General features: G+C 37.5%; 1 protein-coding gene across 1 annotated transcript; it reads left to right on the top strand.

The window, feature by feature from the left end:
- The first annotated feature begins 3,129 nt into the window (after positions 1-3,129).
- Positions 3,130-5,276, top strand: LOC126473968 (threonylcarbamoyl-AMP synthase). Its single transcript, XM_050101353.1, has one exon. It carries the CDS (start codon positions 3,633-3,635, stop codon positions 4,464-4,466), a length of 834 nt encoding a protein of 277 aa, XP_049957310.1. The 5' UTR covers positions 3,130-3,632; the 3' UTR covers positions 4,467-5,276.
- The last annotated feature ends 4,309 nt before the right edge of the window (positions 5,277-9,585 follow it).

Genomic DNA, 9,585 nt, shown 5'->3' with positions numbered 1-9,585 from the left:
TCTATGCCATCATGAACATACCTATACATTAGTGATATCTTCGTCACTGACAGAAAATTGAATAATCACATTTTTGCTTCAAGTTTCTGAAATGGCAGTTGATGAGATCATATCTGAAGAGGCAGCTATCAAACCACACTTTCAGCATGAGGTAGGACTAGCAATTAGCAGAATTCTGAAATGTGGATCTTGTAAACCTGGAGTTGCTCTAGGAAAACAAGTAAGATGTGACACGTGTTCCAGATCAAAGATGCGAAAATAAAAGGTTACTGTATTAGATACAGCTCACAAATATGCAGTGAATAAGAAGTGTGAAATGACTGCGTTCGCCGGCCGGGGTGGCCGAGCGGTTCTAGGCGCTACAGTCTGGAACCGCACTACCACTATGGTCACAGGTTCGAATCCCGCCTTGGGCATGTATGTGTGTGATGCCCTTAGGATAGTTAGGTTTACGTAGTTCTAAATTCTAGGGGACTGATGACCTCAGAAGTTAAATCCAATAGTGCTCAGAGCCATTTGAACCAACCATTTTTTGACTGTGTTCAAAGCTATGTAGACTTGTTTAATTCCTGGTTTAAGTAATTCACATTATTTCATTGCTGTTTCTCCTGCTGCCATCCATTAATACCAAAATGTCAACAACTACTTTGTTACTTTAAAATCTTCAACATGCTCACTGTGGCTGACACAAAGGTCAATAAGAACTACTAGCCACGAGTTTTTAAGTGTCAGCCGCAGTGAATGTGCAAAACAAGAAAATTTTTGCAATTTAATTTAAAGTCCTATTCAGCTTCCTTTTTCAGGCGTGTTTATTTTTAAATATTAAAACTGATGACAGTTTCATTACAAGACCCCTAATTTTGAAATCTGGATATCATCCCAGCACTGCAACAAAATGTGCACCATACACAACAGGTTCAATGCAATCTCTCCTCTCCACAAATTTGCACCTCAGATGTGTTATATGTCATATATATGTTGTACATCATATAATACTACAGTTAATTTTTCATATATCTGAGCAAAACGAGTTATTGTGTGTCCATGTTTATCTCATCTAGGCATTGCATCTTTCCATTAACTTTAGTGTGCTTGACAATAAAATTTGTATGAAAAGTTTTCTGTGTAAATTACCTATTCTACACCTACAGCTAATGCTTGTGTAACCCAGTGTGCCATTCAGGTAGGTTTACTTGTGTGTCAATATAATTGTCAGGTTTTGTTTGAAAGGGTTTCTTGAAATATATTCCCACAAAAATTTTTAAGTATCTATTCTCAGTTGCAAAATATATTACACACTGTCAGTGCCATTTCAATGCAAAAATTTTAAATCATGCTGGGGAATATACCAATAACACAGTTCCAGCATGCCTCAGAAATTTAATTTTAGTTGCTTCAACCAATGACAATTATGGACCAAGTCTTGCACTGCCCTGTTTTGCGTATTAACCCGTAGGCTGGGATGAATGTGCTGGTGGTCACAGCAGATTGCTCTGCTGGGGCCAGCAGTGATCTCAAGGTAACAACCAAGTATCAGCAATTTTACACTTTAATCTTAGTGAGGAAAAACATTTACTTATATTTGATATCCCTTACCATTTCCAGACGATTTTTCGGTTTGCGGTATTTTTATTTAAATATCTTACAAAACCAAATGATTAAATGACTATAAAGTTATTCATGAATTCAGTTTTAGATACATATTTAACATAAGATATTTAACTGTGTAATGGATAATTCCTGAAACAGTAATTAGCAATCTAGCTGTATCTTTTTAGCCAAGGCTGTACAGATGCATATACTTCACACTAGTTCCTAAATAACTGCTTAACACATTGACTACCATGCTGCTGACAGCAGAGCAGCACACTTAATGCTGTATGCCAGACCTGGTAGTGAAACATCCATTACTAATCATGTCACGGCCAAGAAATGCAGAAGATAATCTCTCAGGGAGTACTATAATCTAATAATGTAAAATTATAACTACAAAGGCCATTTCCAATTATGTCTACCAAGCAAATTATGCTTTGAGTCAGTGATTTCTTTTGCCATAACTGAATAGTGAACACGCATGCCAGAGGATGGTGAATATTTATACTTTGCCTGTGAGAAGCAGCTATGCACATAGTCCAATTTATGTTGAAATTATCACCTGGGTATTTTAATTAAATTTGCTCTACTATAAGCAACATGATAAAGGAATGAAAAGAAAGACACACACAGAATTAATTTCTTTATTAACAATACTTGGATTTCCACATCACCATAGAGGTACCAAGCTGGATGCGTTACTCGTTTTTTTACATGGCGAGTTTCCCCAGTACGCCTATAAACCATGAAACAGACAAAAAGGCTACTTCTCGTTGTCTTCTCTTCCTTGGACTTTCACTTCAGAAACTCTGAAACATCCATTACAAAAACACATTACACCACTCACAAATCTGGATTCAGTCACTGCAATTCATATCTATTTTACTGTCAAAAATACTGACTCTGATCAATGATTAATTGTGAACATTCAAAAGTTTCCAAATGTGCAGTTTACTGAAGTTAGAATACAGTTACTAAACAATTTTTGATCAGGAAAAAATACCGAAGCCATTCGTTATGAGAATACGCCGTTACCACAAATAATCCACATAGATGCATTGAAAGAAACTTTACTGGGCAACATAATGCATCAGAATACTATCTGCACAAAGAATGAAATTTCTGTAGATTTACCATACATTTTACTTTTCTTGCGCATGATAAGATTACTAACGGAAGTTACTTACCGTCCATTGTCTGGAATATAAACTATCCTTTCTCCTCTGCGAACATGTGCTTTTGCAGCAAGTATTATCAATTTTTTCCGTGATTGAAAAGCTTTAACGCATACAAATCCCGCCATTATACACAAATCCACAAGGCATCAGCACGTCATGTTCAAAGAAAATCCGCGTTTCGAAAACTACCAGCGATATTGGCTAGCATGAGAGACGACGTCATGCCATGATATGACGTCATGAAGCCTCGGGGCCCGCGAGACGCTTCTTGTTATGCCATCTCGCTTACGTGACGTAACGTTTGTGTAGAATTAGAAACACAGCTCAGAACATACATACATATCAAACGATCACAGGCCCCGCAGATAACTCTTTTATTAGCGGGATTGACACCCACAGATGCTTTCTATGGTGAATCTATTTTTTGTATCCTGTATTTGTGACAGGATGAGAGGGGGTTCCGTTTTCTCTTCGTTAACGTAAGTTCTTGAGCTAAAATCCGCACAGCCAGTTAAACCACCCACGCCAATACTTCAGTTGACGGCATCTGGAAAACCAGTACTAGTACAAATTTCTACAGCGCGTATGGAAACTCCTAGTAGCCTCAGTAGGCGATGTTTTATAATGATGCATGTGCAAGTTTTCTTTTTCCCGTCGAAGCAGCAGCTAACTACATAGCATCCAGTGATCATTGATTGCGTCATATGATCATATATATGAGCATCTTTGCCAGTGTGTACACCGCGTTTGTTTGTGGAACGAAGGGTACCATGTGATACGTTGATCGTGTGATAGTGACACTTGCACATTTGTGGATGTGTTTACGTGGAAGACACACGAATTATGTGTGTACATTGATAAATGTCCATGCCTAAAGCAATGATTAAGATAACTGTGTTTGGAACGACAATTTGTCTCCGGCACTGTAACAGCAAAATCCATTACGAAACGGTGGAGTTACTTCGTAAAATGGCTCTGCAATCCATTAACCGTGATTATAAAGCTCTTGGCAGTGTTCGTAAGTCTTTTGTGGACAATGGACTTTATAATAGAGTGACGATAAACCATAAAAAATTGGAAGCCTATGCTGAGCAAGCAGTCCGTTTATTAATGCAAGACTGTGTGATAGCGGTACCTACTGACACAGTTTACGGTCTAGCAGGTGCTGTTCAGAGTGAAGATGCTGTTGCAAAACTGTACAAAATAAAAGGTCGGGATGCAGCGAAACCAATTGCGATCTGTGTTAGTTCTATCAGCGAAATGGAAAAGTGGGCAGACACAAGCATTCTTCCTCCTGCCCTCTTACAGTGTATTCTTCCAGGACCTTTTACAATCGTCCTCAAAAGATCAAAAACTTTAAATGCTAAATTTAATCCTGGAATCCCGAACGTTGGTATACGCATTCCACAAGACAGATTTATAGTTGAAGTTGTTAAAAAGTTCGGAGAACCTATTGCTCTTACTAGTGCAAATAGCAGTGGAGAACAGAGTGCAATTGAAGTAGAAGAATTCTCTCACTTGTGGCAATATGTAGATGCAGTTTTCGATGCTGGCAAAATTCCACAAGAAATCCGCACTGGCTCTACAGTTGTAGATTTAAGTGAACATGGTAGTTTTAAAATAATCAGAGAAGGTGTATCTTGTGATGCCCTGAGGCATAAGCTATTTCAGTTTAAATTATTGGAACGTAATTAAAACTTTTAGCCGCTGAGAGAAGCAGCTTGCAAGTGCAAAGTGCATTGCAGAAGTATTTATTGTACAAGGTGCAAAAATGGAAACTATTGGATATTTCTGCCTTTGTTGTAACTTATTTAAGAAACCACGTGGCATACTTCAATAACTGTGATTCTTCAATTTTTTAAATGTCGAAGTGTATGAATTGGCTTACCATTTTGATGATAGTGTTATCTACAAGTTTTTGGATGTTGTATCATGAAGTACTGCAGTGATTTTCCTCCAACTGTTGAAATATTTACTGCATTTAAAATGAAATGATGTGAATAACATATCAGTTTCTGTTTATTTCCAGTTTTTTTACACTCCATAATGACTTGGCATTTGTGAATTTAGGAGATGATGTAATTTTAAGTTTAGTTCCATAAGAAATATACCTGTGATACAGTTCATATAAATGTGTACACCCATTTTTCTTTGATTTCATTCATAAGCATGTAATATTTGAGACTAATCTGAAAGCTACTGCCTGCATTTCCATTTTTGTATTTATAGTGGCTTACATACCAGTCACCCATCAATTCTTTCAATAGGAGGGGCTGGCACATATTGCTCAACACTGATTATGGAGCGTTCCATGATGATTCAATCTAATGTAAAAGTATTTCCTCGCCCCTTATCTGGTTCCCCTACAAAGAAAGGAAAACACCAAATTTTAGAATTTTTTCTCTCAATTTTCATCTTCAGGCAATTCAGAATGTAGAAGTTCTGGACTGGCACAAAATGAGACTTGCTGTCGCTCTGAAAATAAATTACATTTTTTCTTTATCATTCAGTCTGTGTAAAATTTGGTTGTTATAAGCTCTAAATGATAAGGATTGTAAACAAAATTACCTTATACCTCTAAGTAAACTCACGAAGGCCATAAAAATATATATAGGCCTACTATCTATTCTTGTGTATCAATTTGTAAACAAACATGGCTTAGGTTGCAATTTGTGTCACCTGAATGGAAGGGGATTAACCCCATAATTCTCTTTCCAAAATAATCCCCAAGGCATGGGCTACCAATGGAAAAACTGAATCTTTATATGAGGTTCAGCTGTTACGTATTTACTCCAATGAAAGTCGATTTCCTTGTGGCTGTGTTTTTTTTTTTTTTTTTTATGTACGTTTAATTGACTTCGAGACAATACAGTCTATCTTCAATTGCCTGCAGAACACAAAGCACTCGTGATCACCTGCATTACGTTCATTTTGCATCTGAAGATATTAATTAAAAATTATCAGCATTCAAAATAATTACAGAAAACAGTAGCTGTGGGATTTGCAAAAAATATTGTCAGTTCTATAAAATTCTATTTTCAGGATATCGAAGTGTAATCAGATCACCGACAAATGCATGTAATTATATATAGATATTCTATGATGGTTGTTAAATAAACATTGCCCCACAATTTTTCTCAGGTCATATTTGTTCTTAAGAGTTGGAATTTAGTGACAATATCAACAATGTCTTCTACATGTACTATTTTTTGACACAGTCTCCATTACATTCTGTGGCCTTATGCCAGCATTGCATAAGAGCATGTATTCCCCATTGGAGAAAGCCTTGTCCCATGCTCATTGCCATGTATTCACTGCATGAATCTAGCTCACCTCATCCTCAAAGTTGTCCCATATTGAAAATCCCTAAGTGGAAATTCAGAAGAAACGGTTTTTCCTTCAATCTTGTGATGTGCTGTGAGCATTCATGGAAACCATCTTGAGCAGGCATTTGAATGCCCAAGCATCTCAAATCATTGTATACTCATTTCCAATGCTCACAATAGCTGAAAAGTCAATTTTGATGCATCAGTCTGCATGAATAAGGGCATACGCATTATTCACTACCAGGGAGCAAAGGTTGCTCCAGAACATTCTGAATGAGGCAGATGATGGAGCTCAGTATCTGCACTTTCAGATACTTAACTCTATCCATCATCCGACAGTACTCACATCAAATGCATCATTATCATATACTGCACAGAAATGTTTATGGGCATCCACCATGGTTTCTTTTTGCACAGCCAAGAACTCAATTACTGCACATTGCTTGAAATGACTGTCTTGCATAGATGCCAATTTGATGCTTCATTGTGTTTCTTCCATCTGTTGGAATTGTTTGAGGCTTTGCACACATGCAAGTGAAACATCAAATTTGAAGGTGCTAGAAGGATATTTTCCTATATAAATGAGTGTAAAAATAAAAACGAACATTATTTGTTGAACGATCCTTGTAATTGAAATTTCCAATCAAAATGCCACAGTGTGTCATATACCACTGTACTTATTAGAGAGAGATGGAGGAGACTTAATTTTGGAACTGTACTGCTTAGAACCAGTGGAAATGTATACATAGGGATCTCCTATATTGTACAAGTGTTAGATGAGTGCATGGAGGTTACCATTTACAGTAGATTCATTGTAGTGGTACCATATTAGCTGATGTCATAAGCCATAGAATGTTAAGTTTACCCTTCGATTCATTTAGTGCTCAAGGTGAATTTAACTCATATGTTTGAGGCACTATGTACTTCAAAATTACTAAATTTTGGCTTAATTGCTTCACAAACAGCTTTAATTGTTAATTCCATTACTAGATAGCCACTTGCGCTTACATTCGTCAGAATAACGTACGTACATACACATTTCCACTGGTTCTAAGCAGTAGGATTCCATACTCAGCCACTACTCCCCCTTCCTATCTTTCATAAGACTGGTGGTATATAAGAATGTACTGCACTATTTTGATTGGCTTTCATTTAGAACCCCTCCTAATAATTCTGTAAACTCTTAGATGCATTTGTTTGTTATACTTTGAGAGATATATATAGATATCACATAAATAAGATTTTATAGAATGGGCAGTGCTTTATGCAAAACTCAAAGCTATTTTATTTGAATAATGTGTCACATTTTGTGTATATGTATGTGCCTAGACACTCTGCTAGCCCATAAGTAGGATTTTATGCAACTGACAACTTTACACAAATCCATATCTGCACTGCAAAATGGATATGATGTGGATCATCAGGTGTGTGTAATATGTGTTGCATAGGTACCCAAAAATGCAATAATTGTCTTGAAATTGAACATAAATACAGGAAATAAAAAGTGTGTCTATAAGGAAATACTTTCATAGCACTAAATTGGAAATTACAGGTCAGTTTTTTTTTCCTGTAATATCAAATATTCAGAAAAATAATTATTTAGAACCTTTTTGTATTTTAAGTGTTATTATTGTTAATGAAAGCAATTTTGTGTGGAAACCAAAGAAATAGTGTTAACATAAGGTGTATAGTTCGAGTGAAAACCTTCAAATAAGTGTATGTCAGTAGACACACACTGAGGTGACAAATGTCATGGAATCGCAATTTGCAAGTATACAGGTGGCAGTAGTATCACTTACATAAGGTATAAAAGGGCAGTGCATTGCCAGAGCTGTCCTTTGTACTCAGGTGATTCATGTGAAAAGGTTTCCAAAGTGACTATGGTCGCACAGCATGAATTAGCAGACTTGAAACTGGAATGGTAGTTGGAGGTAGACACATGGGACATTCCATTTCGGAAGTTGATAGGGAATTCAATATTTCAGGCATTACCTCTCGCCATAGACAATGCAGTGCCAGATGGCTTTCATTTACCAACCAGCAGCAGCAGTATTTGTGTAGAGTTGTCAGTCTAACAGACCAGCAACAGTGCATTAATAACTGCAAAAATCAATGTGGCATGTATGACAAATGCATCTGTTAGGACAGTGCGTCAAAATTTGGTGTTCGTGGGCTAAGGCAGCAGACAACCGGCGCAAGTGTATTTGCTAACAGCATGACATTGCTGACAGCGCGTCTCCTGGGCTCGTGACCATATTGGTTCGATCCTAGATGACTGGAAAACTGTAGCCTGTTCAGATGAGTCCCGATTTCAATTGATAAGAGCTGATGGTAGGGTTCGAGTGTGGTGCAGACCACACAAAGCGATGGACCCAGGTTGTCAACAAGGCACTGTGCATGGTAGAGGTGGTCCATAATGGTGTGGGCTGTGCTTAAATGGAATGTCCTGGGTCCTCTGGTCTAGCTGAGCAGATCATTGAGTGGACATAGTCATGTTCAGCCATTCATGGCCTTCATGTTCCTAAATATGTCACGGGCCACAATTGCATGCGATTTGTTTCAAGAATGTTCTGGACAATTCAAGCGAACAATTTGGCCACCCAGACAACCCTAAATTAATTCTATCAGACATTTATGGGACATAATTGTGCACAAAATCCCGCATGGTGACGCTTTGGCAATTATGAACGACTGTAGAGGCAGTATGGCTCGGTACAGTGCAGGTGACTTCCAAAGGCTTGTGAGTCCATGCCATACCAAGTTGCTGCACTATGCCAAGCAAAAGGTAGTGCTACAGATTAGCAGGTATCCCATGACTTCTCACCTTAGAGTATTTTCTGATCTATGGACTTTATTTCAGAAGTAAACAACTTACCTTTGAAATTACAGGCACTTAATGAGAACTGTTAAAAGGGATACAAAAAATTTAAACTCTGAAAATTAGGGGTAAATGTAAATGTGGAAGTGCCAGAAAATAATGTAGAAGAAAAGATTGTTGATATGGACATTCTACTTGATAAGATGCCCCCCCCCCCCCCCCCCGTCTGCCACTGCAATCTGCCAATCATGAAGTTATTCTAGTCAGAGTATAGTAATGGATTTTTATCAGCATATTGAACAGTCGAGACTTATGCTAGGTGTAAATCATATGGTACTCACAGAGAAACAACAGAAGGAAAGAAAATAGCCTAATTGATTTTGTGCAGTTTGCATGAAACATACTCAAATTTTAAAATTGAGTACCCTGAAGCTAAAGTAATTTTTTCTAAATTTTGTTCACTCTGTTCCAAATTGTGTATAGTAACAGGTGCTAATGGTACCAACAAAGTACAATATGTGATCAAAAGTATCAGGACACTTGGCTGAAAATGATGTACAAGTTCATGGTGCCCACCATCGGTAATGCTGGAATTCGGTAATGCCCATCCTTAGCCTTGATGACAGCTTCCAATCTCCCAGGCATATGTTCAATCGGGTGCTAGAATGTT

This window comes from Schistocerca serialis, chromosome 1, assembly GCF_023864345.2.
Source record: "Schistocerca serialis cubense isolate TAMUIC-IGC-003099 chromosome 1, iqSchSeri2.2, whole genome shotgun sequence".
NCBI lineage: Eukaryota > Metazoa > Arthropoda > Insecta > Orthoptera > Acrididae > Schistocerca > Schistocerca serialis.
This window is presented reverse-complemented; position numbering and strand designations above follow the sequence as displayed.

Bases quoted from the DNA above. Each gene is read 5' to 3' on its own strand.
- LOC126473968 (XM_050101353.1), top strand. From the start codon at position 3,633: ATGTCCATGCCTAAAGCAATGATTAAGATAACTGTGTTTGGAACGACA.